General features: G+C 39.5%; 1 protein-coding gene across 5 annotated transcripts in view; it reads left to right on the top strand.

Annotated features, from left to right (window-relative positions):
• Positions 1–18,391, top strand: part of ULK4 (unc-51 like kinase 4) — a 437,172-nt gene that overhangs the window by 36,504 nt on the left and 382,277 nt on the right. For all 5 annotated transcript variants that reach the window (XR_012500063.1, XM_074345160.1, XM_074345161.1 and 2 more), the window contains exon 17: positions 2,716–2,794. Coding sequence is in view for 4 of the 5 variants with exons in the window: in XM_074345160.1 (XP_074201261.1) it covers positions 2,716–2,794 (79 nt within the window). In the remaining variant the exon portion in view is untranslated. The remainder of the gene's footprint in view (positions 1–2,715; positions 2,795–18,391) is intronic.

Below are 18,391 nucleotides of genomic sequence, written 5' to 3' on the forward strand. Positions count from 1 at the left end.
GCATTTTATTTTACTTTCTCATGCTCTTTTATTGAGATAGAATTCACATATCATAAAATTCACCTTTTGTTTTTATTGAGTTTAGTTTTCAGAGCAATTTTAGGTTTACAGCAAATTGAGGGGAAGGTACTGAGATTTCCCACATACCTTCTGCCCCCACCTGTGCATCACCTCCCCAGTTGTCAGTATCGCCCACCAGAGTGGTACATTTATTAGTACATTGGTTACTTCACATTATGATTCATTCTTCATGTTGTATGTGCTGTGGGTTTGGACACATGTATGATGATGTGCATCCACCGTTATGGTATCATACAGACTATTCTCACTGCCCTAAAAACCTCCTCTGTTCCTCCTATTCATCCCGCTGACAACCACTAAAATTCTCACTATCTCCATAGTTTCTCCTTTTCCAGAATGTCATATAGTTGAAATTGTATGGTATATAGTTTTCTCAGTTGAGTTTCTTTCACCTGGTAATGTACATTTAAGGTTCCTCCATGTCTTTCCATGGCTTGATGGCTCATTTCTTTTAAGTGCCAAATATCCCATTGTCTGCATGTACCACATTTTATTTATCCATTCACATTCTGAAGAACATGTTGGTGGCTTCCAAGAGAACAAACTAGTGGTTACCAGTGGGGAGAGGGAAGGGATGAGGGGCAAGATAGGTGTAGGGGATTAAGAGGTGCAAACTATTATGTATAAAATAAGCTACAAGGATATATTGTACACCAAAGGTATATAGCCAATAGTTTCTGATAACTATAAATGAAATATAATCTTTAAAAATTGTGCATCACTATACTGTACACCTGTAATTTATATATCGTATGTACATCAACTATACTTTAATAAGAAACTAGTTCCTTAAACAAACTAATGAACAAAAGTAAATTGTGTGTTTGTATATATATTTAGTTCTTCACTTGTACAAACCATACTGTACGTGCCCGATAGTCACATGCATATGGTGGACCCTGTACTGAACAACGTAGGTATGGCATATTTCTGTTACTGCATGTAGGTTTCTTGGCCAGTGCAGCTTTACATGCTGTCATGGATGTGGGGACGGTGCTGAGTTAAATATGATGGGTCATTAGGGACACCTGACATGGTGACATTTAAGAAGAAACCTCAGTGATGAGGAGGAGCCGGTTCTGTGAGAGCATTGTATGTATAGGTAGAGGTTATGTAAGTATTTGGTATAAATTGAGAAATAATATTGTTAGTACCTTGAATAGTTCATACTTTGAAGCTAAGAGTTTTAAGGTATTGTGTTCTCTGATAGAAACTGTTTCCATTGGGAGTGAGAAAAATATGGAATAGGCATGTTGTGATACATTTTTCTTTTAGTTGACTAAATCTGGTGGCCATTATTTAATTTTGTAGCCTGAAAAAAATGCTTCAAGAGTTCATAAGTGTTTTGGGCTTGTCTTTAAACTGAGACAAATAAGTTTTTGCTTTGCATCCTCTAATTCGTTAGTTTTGGATAATACGCACTTGTTTTTCCATTGTGAAAAAACTTAAAAGTTAATCCACCCGTACTTTTAAATTACTTCCAGAAACTGAAGCCTAATTACTTGACCTGTGGTCATAAAACTACTTGATGGCAGAGCTGTGACTGAAAGCTTTTTCTTGTAACTTTTGGTCAATTGTCCTACCAGATCTTTTTCAAAATGATTATTTTTAAAGTATAATCTTTTTATTCAGAGGCAGGATGGTAATCATGGAAAAGCCTAGGACTTCTCTAATCTGTATATATTAAAAGATTTGAGTGGCTAATCCAAGAAGCACTGAAATACATAAAAACTGTGTGTATGTTAGATTTCTGACAACATAAGCACTTCCCTGTGGTACTTCTCTGTGTCTGTTTCCTCCTACAAGTCCTGTGTAGTTTACTTCATGAACCTGAAAAGCAGAGGCTCTCTGAGGGACACACAGGCATCACTAAATAAGAGCATGGTTCTCCTCAACTCACACTCAGCCTTTTTTTTCCCAATTAAAAAGTCATCAAAACTAATTTTCTCTGTGAAATAAACTTTTTCAAATCACCTGAAGAGATATTACACCAACTTCATTTTCTACTGGATAATGAAATGGAAAATCTCACTAAAACTAGAATTTTTACAGTAATGTATATATTTTTTGATGGAGATACTGGGAATTGAACCCAGGACCTTGTGCATGCTAAGCATGCGCTCTACCACTGAGCTCTACCCTCCCCCTGACAATAATACTTGTAAGAATTAAGATTGTAAAAATTTCCATTAAAGTGAATTGTACATGTCTATTTAACTGTTCTGTTACTAATTATTTACTACTTTGGTATAAAATCACTGGTCTACTAATAAGTAGAATAAAGACGTTTAACCACATCCTGCTGTATGCAGAAATAATAGGGGTAATTACTTTTCCCTCCCTTTCTCTAAGGACTTTTAAAAAATGTTAATTTCCGTTTCTCTATTAAAGCACAGCTTGTTAAATTTCTGGTCACTATTACAAACGGTGCTGCAGAGGGGATCGCGTTCAGGTGTCCCCATGTACACGAAGGGAGCATTTCTCTGGACCATATAGATGGGGGAACATATGCTCACCCTGTCTCATTCCATTTCCAGCTGATGGTAATGCTTTTAACTGCCATGTAAGTAACTGAGGTCAATTTCCTTGGTCCCTAACCCTCCACTTCAGAACCTATTTTCTCTCCATTTACAGAAGGGCCAAGGTTGCTCGGGTGATTGGTTTACTGGCCTCGCACACAACGGAGCTCCAAGAAAATACACCAGTTATTGAGGTAATTTCTTTTATTACTGAAATGTTAGGAATGACAAAGATTGTTCTTGATTTTAGAACACGTAGCTTTCATTGGCCTTAAGTTTTCTTTGTGGAATTGTGGCAGTTGTTATAAAATGATCCCAATAGGTGTTTAGACTTAAACACAGCTGCTCATTTACAACATACTCTATTATTAAAGATGGTGTGATGGAGTTACAAGGCTTGTGGGCACTATTCATCATAATTTCAATGATTTTTGGGTAAGGTTTATTTCATTAATAGTTTTTTTGTGGTCTTGACATTTTATTATAACTAATGTATTTTCTAGTTGAAGCCCAGCTTGTAATTCAAATGAAAATATTTTGGCTCTCCACCTTGAATTTACTGTTCTTATCAAATGTCAATAGTTTCTGGCAACGATTGTTGTATTTAACTGCTATGCGTGCACAAAAGGTGCTTTCAAATATAGTTGGCCCTCCATATCCATGAATTCTACATCTGTGCGTTCAACCGTTTGTGGATTGAAAATATTCAGGAAAAATAATTCCAAAAAGTTTTAAAAAGCAGAACTTGAATTTGCTGTGTGCTGGCAAGTATTGACATAGCATTGACATTGTATTAGGTATTATAAATAAAGTATATGGGAAGATGTGCATAAGTTACATGCAAATACTAGACCATTTTATGTGAGAGCATCTCTGGATTTTGGTATTTGTGGGAGATCCTGAAACCAGTCCCCTCACAGATGCTGAGGGACAACTGTATCAATGACTTGTTTCAGATGCTACTACTGGGAAGCCCTTCTTAATTACTCAGTAATTTCGAATCCCAGAAAGTGAGTGCTACCATTGTACTGCCTTTTTAATGTCCTTATACGCTAAAAACTACTTTGTGTCTATCGTGTTAATGTGTATTACATTTAACTGGTAGATTTTTGTCCCTTGGACTAAGAGTATCAGGGGCAAAACAAGCGAAAAGAACCAAGGCTTTTAGGGCAAGAACTCCTGAAGGAAGGAGAAAGTGGTAAGAAGAGGAGACTTTGTGGAGCCTGGTGGCACAGAGTCTGAGGAAGACAGGCCAGAGGCTGGGATTGGAGCTGAGAGGCTGCCCACAGCCCCACTTGCATCCTTGTGCTTGGGACTCTGATAGCTTTGATGGGACAGTATGTTTTACCATAGGCATTCCCCCAAGTCTGGGTGGAAGGCATTATAATGACTGAGGACCTGGCAGTCACCCTGTGTGATGGGCCCAGCTCAGCCCCGGCTCTGTGGCCTAGTCCCTCTGGAAGCTGCTGTTGCTGCTGCCCCTGGGAGCGTCTGGCCCAGCAGTTCTTGACTAGCTCTTGTCCCCGTGCTCACTCAGGTTGAGTTCTTTGGCCAGTGTTACCCTCTCTTCGGAGACTGGGTAACATGAGTTCTCAGTATTTCCCCAATTCCTGTTGCTGCCCCATGTTAAAGATGGCATTCCCGAGGCGGGGAAAGAGGAGGCTGGGGTGTTTGTTAATTCCCGAAGTTCTCAGATCCTTCATTTCTTCACTTGTCCCTTTCTGGGTGTTTGCCAGTATTTGATGAAATTTGAAATGAACCATGGGGAAAGTCATATTTCATTAAAAAAAAAAAAAAGTAGTAGCGTATATTTAGCTTTCTGGGAAACTATTTTGAATTAACATACTCTGTTATGAATTAAGTTCCATTGGGTAACGAGGAGTTTACAGAGTGACTTGAAATTGTGCCAGGTGCTCCTTTGTGATGCCTTATTTTATTCTGTCATCTCTTACAAGGTTGATTCCTGCTGTGAGCAGTTGGCTGTGACACTTGAAATAGCCACTAGAGGTCACTCAAACACTGGAAACAAAGTTTTACAGGTTTAAGAATTTATCTTTCAACTTAAGAAGTAGGCTTGGCAGAGGTGTGATACTGTGTTCACGTTGTCCCTGTTTTTCTTTTTTGGAGTTACTGCTGCATGAGCTGTGGCTCTATTCCATTGGTAAATGCTGCATTTTCAGGTGAACAAAAGCCACGACAGCCTCTCTGGAACAGTGCAGTCATTTCAGGGTTTGGGAACCCCATGGGGATGATAGGTGGGTCTTAGGTTCAGGACTCGTGAGACCAGGTTTCTGTAGCACTCAAAATTGTGTGTTCATACATAGTTTTTCAGTAAGTCATGAATAAATTTTCACATGTGAGACGTGTCCTGTTTTCTCCAGTAGCTTCACTACTAGTGGACAATAAAACTTGTGATTGAAGAGTCTGTAGGCATTTTAAAGGCACAGACAACAAGTATTAGAACTTTGCCAGTGTTGTCCATCGTCTCTCTCTGACTCACCCTCCCCATCCCACTCCCTTGTTTTCCCTCTGTCTTTCCCCCTCTTCCCCTTTCTCTTGCTATAGTGTTTAAAAAAAAATTCCCAGACACCGGAGTTTACTCATAAATACTTGCCTATATATATCTAACAGAAAAGGCTTCTATAAAACAAAACCACGATGCTCTTCACACAATACCGATACCAACAAAATCAGTAGTGGTTCCCTGTTACCATCTGATACCCAGTCAGTGTTGAGATTTTACTGATGGTTTCACCCATGTCGTGTTGTAATGTTTTGTTGAGCCGTAGTTGAAACAAGGTCCTGTATAGATAACGTGACTCTTACGTCTCTTAATTTCAGACATTTTCCTGTTATTTTTTAGTGCCGTTTATTTATCCAAGACAAATCGTCATTTGTTTTAGCCAAAGCTGGGATGTTGGGAATTTTATTCTACCCTTTGGCCGTCATGGTCCTCTGTCACCTGTAGTGCCTGTGAATTGCTGGTGAATGTACGGTCTTGATTAGGTTTGTGTTCAGCTCTGTGGAGGAGGGCTGGACTTCTTCATACTTTGTGCTGTGTCTTTCCCGTTGCCTCACAGGGAGATGCGTATGCTGTCTGGTTGCCTCACTCTTAGTGATGTTGTGATTGCTCACTGGCGTCCGGTGTTGTCAGCTCTACCATTGTGAACTTGCCCATCCCTCTTGGACTTAGTAGTTTTAGCATCTGTTGCCAAGCATTGCTTAGATGCATTAGTCCTTTAGGGTTGCAAAAATGATAATTTTCTCACTCTATAATTCCTTTCTCATTTATAGCTGGGAGATTGTCTTATAGAAGAACTTGCCCATATCACTTGATTGCTTATCCTAAAATATAGTTTGTTTAACAATGACAAGATAAATGATGGTTTCCTTTTATAGACCAATGTTCAGAACAATAAGTTTGTGCCTTAGTAATCTTAGTGTGTCCAGTGAGTTTTTTTGGTGTTGCTAAGAAATTACAGATTTATATATGTACATTTGTGAATTTTAATCTTTTATAGTCATTAGCCTTTTTGATGCTTCAGTTGTTCTATCTCAGTCCAGTGGGAGGCTTTTTGAGTTTGCTCCTCTCTCCTTTCTACATGACCCTGCTTCTTTCTGTCTCTGATAAAACTTAATTGCTTTCTGTCAGTAAAACTTCACAGGGTTATCTTGGGAATACTTAACCCTAGTTTTGAAGTCAGTTCTGTTTAATTTTAGTTGAAAATGGTACTTAGAGAACACAATCTGGGTTGGGGTGCTTTTTGCTACTGGGATTGTCATTTCTTCTAGAACTTTTCAAGGGTAAGAGGTAGGATATACTTCTTAAAAGGAAAAATCACAAATTTATTTACACCCATACTTCTAATTCACATTTAGAAGTTTTTACCTTTTTGATTTAAAAATTTTATTTTTCTCATAAGCTGAAAATGTTGGCTGCTAATGGCATTAACAATTATTTTCTTTAACCTGTAGTTTAGAATAAATAGTTAAAAGGTAATGCCTATGTTATTACTAACAAAAATACTACAAAGTGCAGTTTAAGATATTTTTGTTTCTTTTTTTATTGGTCATTGGGACATAATCCACTAGATGATATGTACATTCAAAATACTGAATTTTCAAGTCAATTCAAATCTTCACTTTTTACTTCTGTCACCAATATGATATATAATTATATATCTTCCCAATTTGTGTTACATACTTTGGGTTTAGAGATTTGGGAATTATTTTGTGCTTTCTTTTTTTTTTTCATTAAAAATGGGAATGCTTTTCTATGGAAGAGTTATAAATGTACAGAAACATGTAGAAAACATAAATTTCATGCTCACTGAATTGTCACAAAGTGAAAACCCAGGTCACTGCCACTGGTTCAGGAAACAGACCATTGCCAGCACACCTGGAGACCCTTTGAAACCTCTCTCCATCACTGTTTCCTCCCTTTGCTCTAAAGGTAACTACCGTCGTGTCTTCTGATACTATGATTAATTTGCCCGCTTTGCATTTCATTTAAATTGAATTATATGACATGTATTCTTTGGTATCTGACTGACATTGTTACATACGTGTCATGTGTGTGGAATTCATCCTTGTGGTTTTAGGTATCTGTAGTTAATTTTCATTAAATGAATGTCACACCACTGGTGATGGACATTTTTTCCCCATATTTGGCTATTATAAATAAATCTTCACGCACATTTCAGTGCACTTATGTGAACTTTCTACTGGATACACCTAGGAGTTAGACTTGCTCGGTCATAGCGTGTGTGTATATTCAACTTTAGAGGGTCATCTAAACTGTTTTCCAAAAAGTTCTATAAATTTAAAATCATTTCACCAACAAAAGAGAATTTTCATTGCTCTATATTCTCATTATTTGGTTTTGGTATAAAATCATGTTAAATCATTGTCTACGAAGTTCTTTATTTTTAACATGAATGAATGATTTTGGTTACATGATATCTATAGAGGTGATTGTACGGTTTTTCTTTGTATCTCTATTAATAGGTGGATTATATCATTGGCATTGCTAAAATGAAACCACCCTCACATTCTTAGAAGTAACTCTACTGGGTTTATGATGTATTACATTTTTATAATGCACTGTTGGATTCTTTTTGTTATTTCTTCTGGGTTTGTTTCCCAGTTTCTTCCCCATGACATTGAATTCTTGAGTCCGACCAGTTGTTTTACAGAATGTCCCACGTTCTAGATTCATCTACTTATTGTCTCTTGGTGTCATTAAACTTGATTTTCTTGTTCCTGAATTTCCTATAAACTGTAAGGTCTAAAGGCTTGATTAGATTCAGATTAAGCTTTTTTTTTTTTTTTGATAAGCGTCTACCATAGGTGAAGTTGGATGCTTCATATTTCATAATGTCAGGAAGCATATAGTGTTAGAATTCCTCTTAGTTGTACTTACTTGGGTCACTTGATTAAAGAAATGATACCAAATACCTCTTTTGTAAATGAACATCTTTTTTCCTTTGCATTGTCACTTTAACTGCCATGTTAAGCATACAATAAGAAAATAATTTAAGAAGTTTTATGGATTATAACTCCCTTGTTTTAACCTTTTTCTCAATTGAAACACACAATTTTAGGTAGTTCATGACATGTTAATCAATGTATTAACTGTCATTAATTGCCATTTCATTTTTCTCTGTTCATTTTCAGCAGATTAATTCACTAAGTTCATTATGCTAGGCAACATTATCACCATTATTATTTTGAAATTAATCTAATTTTCAAATTTATTTTGCTTTTGATGTCATAATTTTTCCTCAGTAGGATAATCACATTTTGTGATTTAGTTGCGCAAAAGATGTCATCTCCTAAGAATTCTTGGCTTAAGAATACTGATACTGTTATTCAGCCTTCTGATTTGGTTTTAGAATTGAATTTCATGTTAAGTGGTGGGTATATGGTGATTGGAAGCATTAGTTAACTCTCTCTGGACATTGGGTGCTTTTGGAACTCTAAACACAGGGTATGATGAGCTGTGCATAGGGTCAGTCGACTGTTCTGTTGTCTCTGTTAGAGGTTGTGCTGCTCCACTTGGGCTCTTGTTCGCTATTCACGCTGCGCAGTTGCACTGCTTCCTCTGCTGTCCTGGTGCCTTACACACTGTGACTTTTCGTTCCTGGAACAACTGTATACAGTATGTTCTGTCATGGTCTTTATTTTCCACACTCCTCATTTCCAACTTAGAACTTTTTTGAAGGACAAATGATACTTGTTGCTCTGTTGAGGACGGATGTATTTTATGTGCGTAAATGAAATTGTTTTTTTTCCATGTACCATCTATTGTGCTTTTTTTCTAATTATCAAATATGTTTTTTAAATTATGATGGAGGGAGGGTATAGCATGTGCTTAGCATGCACAGGGTCCTGGGTTTAATCCCTAGAACCTACAGTAAAATAAGTAAACTTAAATTATAACAGTTTATAGCTACTTAGATCACCTGAAGATCCTCCCACAGCAAAATAAAAATCTAGAAATGCAGCATAAAATGTAACAAAAAAGAGAATTCTCAAAAGTCAGAAACTAGGAACTGAAGTCTGTCTGAGGCCAGGTAGAGTGGTGGTTATCGCTGTTAGTTTTGAGATTGGTAGAATTTAAGAATAGATGAGGCCTTAGTTTCCTCAGAGGCAGTTAGTTGAAATGAAGATTCCCTTTTAGTAAAAGGGGAATTTGATGGGAGATAACAAGGAAGTGTGTTGATTTTTATCTTCAGCTCTAGGAAGGTGAACAAAGTCTGCTGTATAAATTTATAACCACAGTTTGAGTTTCATTAACATTTGGAGTATGAATTTATACTTCCCAACTGAGAAATTAACATAAAAATCAGACTTGGGTTGGAGTTCTGTTTCTGGTAATGGTTGAGAAGCTTCTGCCAATAACAATAATGAATCTGGACAGACAATAAAAACAGGAGTGGATAGAAGCTGGAGGGGACACAATACTTGAAAGAAAGGAAGCTGGCTCTGTGAGCTGTACTTGTAACTGGCTTACCCTCCTGTAGGTGCCTGAGTTCACACAGGGGAAGAGAATTCAGGTGGAACCTAACAATCTTCTGGACCAAGTTGCTGAGGTTGGAATTTGGCGTTGCTCGAGGGGGTGGAAAATGGAGGAAAACCTTACAAGAGCAGAGCCACAAAATGTACAAATTCAACTTAGATCAACATTGCACCATTTCACATACAGTGCAAAAACACATACAATGTGTATGTACAACATAATAGATAAATAAAATAGAATGGACAGAAAAAATTTTGATTGAATAATTATTGAAAAAAATTAAATTTTTCTGAAGTCCTTGGCTAACTGGGAGGCTGTGTGTGCGCTGAGTGATACTCCGTGGAACCCAGCAGAAGGCAGTAGCTGCAAGGTTAAAGAGTTGAGCCGAAATTTCAGCAGTTGCCCAGTTCTGGGGAAATAGAGTTTGGAGGTCAAGTCCCACCAAGTTGAGAGGGACTTGGTAAGCACCTTGGGGCTATCCACAGAAATCCAGAAGAGCTGAACTTTAGGGCTAAGACACATGTCCTAGGACTAAGGGCAACACCTAGGGTTAAAGGAAAACCCACACCTTCACACGATTGAGGTGACTGCCTGCGAGGGCAAAACTCAGCACTCTGTAGAGGAAAGTAAGATTATCCAGAGTCTTTAGTATATATTATCCACTCTATTCAGAGAAGAAACTGGTTTTGACTCTGGGTTAGACAGAGATTTCTTAGACACTCTGTGAGTCTATAATTAAGAAAAGGTGTTTCATATTTTTCTATGTATTTACCAGTATAATATTCTTTATTCTTGTAAACCCAGGTTTGTATCTAGGCTCCTTTTCCTTTGACCTGAAAAATGTACTTTTAACATTTCTTGTTAAATTTTGTTTGGAAAATAATTGGCCCATTTTTCTCTGTTTCTTCTCTCCTTTATTTTTGGAAGTATTTTCATTAGATATAGAATCCTGGAATAGCAATTTTTTCCTCTCAACACTTTGAGAAGGTTGTCCCACTGTCTTAAGGCATCAGTGGTTTCTGATGAGAAGTCAGTGTTCATTCATGTAACTGTCCCTGGTATGTAATGTATAGTATTTCTTCAATTGCTTTAAGGTTTTTTGTTAGTTTTGATTTTCTGCGGTTTGACTATGTTATGCCTAGAGGTAGTCCTCTTTATGTGTATCTTGGTCGATTCCAGCGAGATTCTTGGAAATGTGAGCTGATGTCTATCATCAGTTTTGGAAAACTTTCAACAATTATCCCATCAAACATTTCTTCTGTCTCAGTCAGTATTTTGTGTATGTTATATTGAATGTACATATTATGCACTGTATGTAATGGAGAAATACAGTAATGTTGACTTAAGATGAAACATAACTTACAGATGCTATTATAATCTAAAGAATATCCAGTAATAAAGAACTATAGCTAATTTGGTCAGTAGAAGAGATGAAATGGAATTCTAAATTAATATTCACTTAATCCAAAATAAGTCAGGAAAGGAGGATTAAAGGGAGAAAGATCAAATGGGACAAACAAAGTGAATAGCAAGATGATAGACTTAAACCACACCACATTAATAATGGCATTTAATTTTAGTGGCCTGGATACTTCTGTCAAAGGTGCAGATTGCCATACTGGATTAAAAAGAGAAAACTAGCTTCACACAGTTTATATAAGACACGGAGGAAGATACACTGTGAAAATACTAATAACAAGAAAGCTTGCATGGCCCTGTTAGTCACAAAGCAGATATTAAGGGAGTAACACTAGAGAAAAAGATGGGTATTTCATAACACAAATTTCAATTTATTAGGAAGCAATAAGAATCCTTAATTTGTATGCACCAACTAAGAGCACTTTAAACTACATGAAGTGAAGACGGACAGAACTAAAAGAAGTAGACAAATCTATCATTCTTGGATATTTTTTAAACAAACAGACAAAAAGTGAGAACCCAGGCGATTTGAATGATTAGAATGAAATTGACCTAAATGACACTTACGGAACGTTAATTCCAGCACATTCATTTAAAATGCACACTGAATGTTCGCTAAGACCATATTGTCAGCTGTGACACAGTAAAATCATTTGGCGTATGTTCTCTGACCACAATGGAATTAAATTAGAAATTACTAGGAGGAAATCTAGAAAATCCCCCAATGGTTTAGATACTAGGCAAAAATACTTTTACGTAGCTCATGTGTCAACAAAGAACTTGCAAGAGGATTTCGATAAATTTTAAACTGGATGACAACACGTCAAGAATTTTGTGATGCTGTTAAAGTGGGAAAAGGGAAATAATGCCCAGCTTTAAATGCTCATAGTAGAACGGTAGTTTTTACAACTCTAACGCGTATCAGACTCACCTGGAAAGTTTGTTAAAATGCAGATTGTTGGACCTCATCTCCAAAGTTTTTCATTTAGTAGGTCTGGAGTGGGGCACAATAATTAGGATTTCTAATAAGGTCCCAGGTGATTTTTTTTTTTTTGATGCTGCTGGTTCAGGGACTATATTTTGAGAACCAAGAACATTTTAAGTTCCAATTTAAGAAGCTAGAAAAAAGAGGGCAGATTTAACCCAGTGCAAGAAAAATAAAGGAAATAACAGAAAAAAGAGGTGAAATCAATGAACTGGAAAAGATATATAAAAACCAGTGAATCCAATAGTTCATATGTGGATAACTTAGAATTATTGAACCTTTAGCCAAATTGATCAAAAGAAAGTAAAGAGAAAATACAAATAACCAATGTCAGGACTAAAAGAGACACAGCAGGGAGTAAATCCAACATCTGTTAAAAGGTTCTGAGGAGATAATCTGAATGATGTTATGCCAATTTACTTGACAACTTAAATGGACAATTTGCTGGAATAATAGTTTTTTGAAACTGATAGAAGTAGATAGAGAAAAACTTAAAGAACCCTGTGTCTGTTAATACATTCTTAAAAATCTTCCCTCCAAAATAGCCCTGGGCTTATGTGACTTCACTGGTGAATTCAACTGCCTCCCTCACATATTTGTGTGTGTGTGTGTATACACACACACATATACATATATGTATGTAAGAGTATATACATTCATATATATTTATATTTACTCAACATCAAGTTTACTTAGCTTTATGAGGAGGTATATGACAGGCAGCATAGCATGAATGGTAACAAGATGATGACCTTAAATCAGAGAAGAAACAGTTAATTCACTGTAACTGGAAGGATTAATAAATGTAGATGGAGAGGGAGTAGGATTTGGTGGTGGGAGAATGAGGGATCTTGTATCCAGTGACCTCTGACAACAGAGTACATCAGGTCACCATAAGAAAGAGAGGACTGAGCACCCAGGGGATTTGAGGTAGGGAAGATGTGAAGCTGTCATCCCAGAGAATGGGACTCCATGGAAACCAAGCTGTGATAAAAAATTTAAGGTGAAACAAACCAGTCCCCCTAGTTGTGTGATGTTCTTTAGAAAACAGTTGGGTTTCAGTCAAGGGAGAGGTTGAGCCTCCTGAGTGGAGAGAGTGGTCACTTCCAAACCGTTTGCATTAGGCCTTATGGTTTTAGAACCCAGTCTATGTAGGAAAGCAAGTAAAGAAAGACACTGAAGGTGGTTGGCTCATTGGCTTGGATATTTAAAAAATTATTGCTGAAGGGCTTTGAATAAGGCAGTTTGAAAAAAACACATGAGTGGAAGTTGGAGAGTATTTGAATGTGAGGCGTGTCAGGGATGCTGTCGGGGTTCTGGGTGTGACTGTGGGTGAGTGGCTGCGTTGGGGCAGAGGAACAGGTCAAGGAACTGCTGTGTGGTCAGGGTTCCGGTGTGACTTTTATATGGACGTCCACTTGGATGAAAGTGAGGACGGGAGTACAGGTGGGAAGGCGGGGAGCCAGTGTCCTCAGTGGACAGGAAGCGTGAGCAGGGGGTCAGTAGCCAAGGGTACTCAGGAGGAGATCGTGTATGATATGATGTAAGACTCAAAGTCACAGATCATTTGGCAGGACACAGGGTTTGAGAGTGTTACCGGGAGTGGCGAAGACACCAGCCTCACCTCGTCTCAAAATACACTTGGAGTTAGGTTCAAGATGATGTCTTCTGCTTGGCAGGGCAATAGGAAGCAGAGAGACATAAATTTTTCCACCAAAATCTCAGAGAAAATAATCTTTCTCTATTTTGGATAAAGTGCTATTTGGATTTAGCCATTAATAGAACTTAGTTAACAACAGTGTTGTGTTCACGAGTGTTTGGGTTATAGCCCAAGGCAGAGCACTAGCCAAAATGTTGCCAGTGGGAAAACCTTTTCATAATTCAGTTAACCATATTTGTGTGAACACTTTTTCTTTAGAAAAACCTGCATTTGAGCAGGATTTTCTTGTTGGCAATTTATAGGTGCTTTCTTGAAAAAACCCACCTCAACCTTGTTGGGTTTATATTTTTCCCTTTGTCATGGTTATTAAAAGGGACTGCAGAGTGTCGTGTACCCCACTGCTACCTCAGTGTAGTCTCTTCCATGGTTTTTGTGTTGAGGGGCCGTGCAATGCCATCCTTCACACCTGGAACTGAAAGCATTTGCAGTCCTCCACATTGTTAATTTTCAGTGAATTTGCCCTTGTGCCTCCCTGCTAAACAGACTTTGTTCTGTTAACTTTTTGGACAGCTTGAGAGGCAAATTTGTTGCAAATGATAAAGCAAGACTTGAATGATATTCATGCCTTGGTGTAGAGTGAAGTGAAACGTGGTGGATTTGTTACATGAAGCCATGATGCTGAAGTGTGCGTCATGCGGGGAGTTGCCATATTTGAACCACCTTTGCATACAAATTGAACATCTCACATCAAAGAATGTTTAAAGACATGCTTCCTAATTTCTTATAATGATAGAATTCCTTTAATTTCTTACCTGACATCTTGTAGAATAATTTTTTTAGCCTCTGTGTTTTCTACTCTAATTTTTATGCTCATTTTACCTGGGCTATGAACATCCCTTTGTTACAACATTTTTAGAGCAGCAGTTGTGAGGCTTATATATTTGAATGTGATGTAATTTAGTAATCCTTGGGAACCTAGCAAAGCATCACATTTAATTTTCTATTAGATGAAACATGGAAAAAGAATTGGTGATGGAAAGAATTGCAGAAAACACAACTAATCAGAGCTGATCCCTGAAGCAGAAAAATGCAATTTAAAAATGAGCTTCCCTTATATTTCTACTATTTGAGGGATGTTGAAAACATGACTATTAAGAATATAGTAACAAGTAAGCAGTACTGGTTATATATAGTGAACTCAAAACTACAGTATTGGAGCTACGTTCTTTGGGCCATGGCTTTTAAATTATTACAGCGTCTAAAAGATGCAGTTTTAATAAAGGACAGTGGTAACTTGGCTTCTTAAGAAAATATTTAAGTAGTGAGCATACTTGTATTCTACTATTCCCAAATAAAAATGTCTTTTAAAAGTAATAGATATATTATCAACACCCCGGGAGATGCTTACGTTAGGTACAGAAGAGGGGGCCTGCCACAAACAGTGTATGGTTTGGTTTCCTCCATCTCAAACAGCCTCTTTCTCCATCTTTGTCAGGTTTAGTTCGTGGTCACCAGGGGGATTAGAGAAGTGTGGGAAGAGGGTATGCATATCTATTTCCAGTACAGCTGCTCAGAGTCCTGGCATGGAACCCTACGCTGGTAAAAGACCCTTGTTGGGACAACATTACTGTTCTCCGCATCCTTGTAGATTCTAGCCCGAGAGCTCTGTAGAGTGCCAGGGTCTATGTAGCACCTCGCGGCTTCCACACGGTTGCCGTCGGTGCACACCGTTGCTTGATGGAGTAGTCAGGACAGGGAGTTCAGAGGCTGATTCTCTGCTCTGGAGGTGACATGTGAATCCAGTGTCCCTGGTGATTACAAGAGCTCTCTCTCTCTCTCTTTTTAATTTGAATAAAACTAGTTCAAAACTATAAAACTAATACTTTGTGAAGACTTAAAAGGCTGTTACTCAACATGAAACGTGAGAGCTTACTCATTGGTCAGCCTGAGTGTGTGACGTTGGCATTCCAGTGTTGTTTTCCAAGGAGGAAAGGACGAACCTAGCTGTTGGGGTGGGCATGTCATTTTCAACATGAACTGGCTTCACAAGGCGGTAAGGGAAACGCTGGAAAGTGAAGCTTTCAAAGGGAATATATGTCACCGTCCCTAACTGATGGCACGCTCAAATCAGGATAATTCAGTGATGGTTTATTTACAAAGGGGTCACTGACTTGGAGGAATGGTGCTGTCATCCAGGGCTGGTAGTAGTAGGATTGTTCTCACTTCTCAGCCGCAAAAGAATAAGGGGGAGGGGTGGTGGAATGGGTGTGGTTTCTGGAACCCTGGAGTTTGGGAGGATGATTGAAAGAGGCCAGACCATGGATGGTGGGGTTTGCACAGCGCAGGGGCAGGGATGGCTGCTGCATGCCTGGAACAGACAGCTATCCCTGTGAGGACACAGTGCTGTCCCCTCCATGAGCAGAGGGTTCCAGTGTCATCAGTTTGCTGCTGGCTGGCCAGGCCCTCCAAAGAATGGAGCCGCATCATGGCTCAGTGTCGGCCTCTGCTGGTGGCAGGTTGGGCATGCAGCAGTGGCAGGAGTCGAGTCAGCCTTGGTGAGAGGAAGTCCATGTTGTCGAATCCATGTGTAGCCTCCATCCTTGGGTCCGTGCTCTGTATGTGGACTTGTGGAGCCAGCGCCAGCGTGACTGGTGAAAGATGCTGACCCGCATCCCCAGGAGAGTCTGCTCTTCCAGCTGACGGTTGTGGGCATTTATGTGGGTGGGTTATGAATGTCTTTATGGTCTGTTCCCATCCCAAGCATCCATTTATACCTCTCTCCCCCAGACTTAATTTTTTTTTTTTTTAGTACATTTCTTTCCAAGTTTTGGAACCCCCCCTCCCCCCCGCCACCGGCAAGCCTATTTGCTGCTGCTTCTGAGTTAGTGTAGACACAGCCGTTAGTCCAGCCCTCTGTTTATGGTAAATGGACATGTCATGCCCAAAGCTCTGCCCACTCAGGGGGTGTTCTCTTCCCTTTGTCTTTCTGGGCCACCTTTGAGTGGGGTTGCAATGAAGTGGTCTTCCACTTTCTGCTGGTGCCATCATACCTTGCAGATCCATGTGTGCACCAGGTCTGTCTCTACTCTTCCTCCTGGGAAGGAAGAAATACAGAGCTCCCTAAGCAGTCATGGGAATGGGTTGAGGGAGGAAGAGGCAGCTGAGCAGTGGGAATTGGAGCCACCTGCATCCAGAATGTGAGTGAGTGCATCTGCTTGGCTTTGACTCATACGTACCATTTCAGTTTGAAAATACAATGCTATTGTGCATAACCAGTTTCATGGTAATGTCCACTTTGTGATGGGCGTATCTGGTCCCATAGTATTCCAGAGGCAGGTCATTTGGTCCTCAACCAGGGCCCAGCAATAAGCCAAATGCTTTTCAAATGGAGACCGGTTGTTGGCAGAGGGTAGGACAAGACCTTATCCCAAAATCCCAGGGGTCTGTGCTGTGATTCTGCTGCTCGGGGCTTGCCGCAGGCTGTGTGTAGCATCCTAGTCTGCCACGATCATTTCCGGCAGCACTATGTCTGCAGGCTCTTGCACTTCAGCTTGGACCTGCTGCAGAACTCTTTCTTGGGCCCCTCTCAAAACTGGCAGCTTTACCAATGATTACTGAATGGGTTGGAGCCTCTAAAATGCAGACAGGCTCACTAATCATGGAACCCCTTCCCATCTCGTTGGGTAGTGCAAGGTGTAGCAAATTCTATTTCCCTTTAGAAGGAATGTGAGGAGGTACTTCAAGACTGCCAGACTCTTAGGAACTTCACCAATGTTAATAGACCATGAGCTTGTTGGTCGCAAATTGATCTCCTATGCTCTGGCATGCAAATTAGGGTGGTGCTCACCAGGTGCAGTGAGCATAGTGTCATCAGTGTAATAGAGCAGCATGATGTCCTGCAGAGTATTGAGATGATCAGGACCCTCTGGGCTGTATTCTGACAGAGTGGGAGACCTGATACAGGGACGATTCAAGTAGAAACTGCTTCTCATTTTATGTACTGATAAGAGAAAAGAAAGCATCCCGGGTGCTAGGGGTGGTGGTAGCCTGCTTCACTAAAGATGCCACTTCTCAAACTGCACCTACAATAGGCATCATTGCCTGATTAAATTTGTAAAACCTGCAGTCCTTCTCCATGACCCGTGTGGCTTCTGTACTGGTCTAACAGGCAAATTAAATGGAGATGTGGTAGAAATCACTGCCTCTGCATCTTTCAGGTCTCTAGTGGCACCGATCCCTGATGACTGCTGTCCATAGACAGGGGTTGCTTTGGTTCACCATCATTGAATGGGCAGGCAGGGTAGGTGTCAGAGTTCTCCTTGCTTCACTTTGGCCCTCTCTACTCTAAATAGAGATCCATTGTGGAAATTGGGCCAGTTACTAAGTGTATCTTTGCTCATTGTGTGTTTTAGGGCTAGGAAAATAACCAGGGATGGCTGGTGCATGGGCCCGCTGGACAGATGAGGGATGGATTTGGCCAAGACTCCATGTAGCACCGGACCTTAATAAGCTCCCAATCTGATGACTGGAGTATAGGGCATCTTAGGTGTCCAGAGATCAACCCAAGTTCAGAGCCAGTATTTAATAACTTCAAAGAGTCTGAGTATTTCCCTCTCCCCAGTGCTCAGTCATATGGTAAATGACTGAGGACCCTCTGGGGAAGGATAGTTTTGGGGAATATTCACAGCATTTACCTGTGGCCAGTT

Source organism: Camelus bactrianus, chromosome 17 (assembly GCF_048773025.1).
Source record: "Camelus bactrianus isolate YW-2024 breed Bactrian camel chromosome 17, ASM4877302v1, whole genome shotgun sequence".
NCBI lineage: Eukaryota > Metazoa > Chordata > Mammalia > Artiodactyla > Camelidae > Camelus > Camelus bactrianus.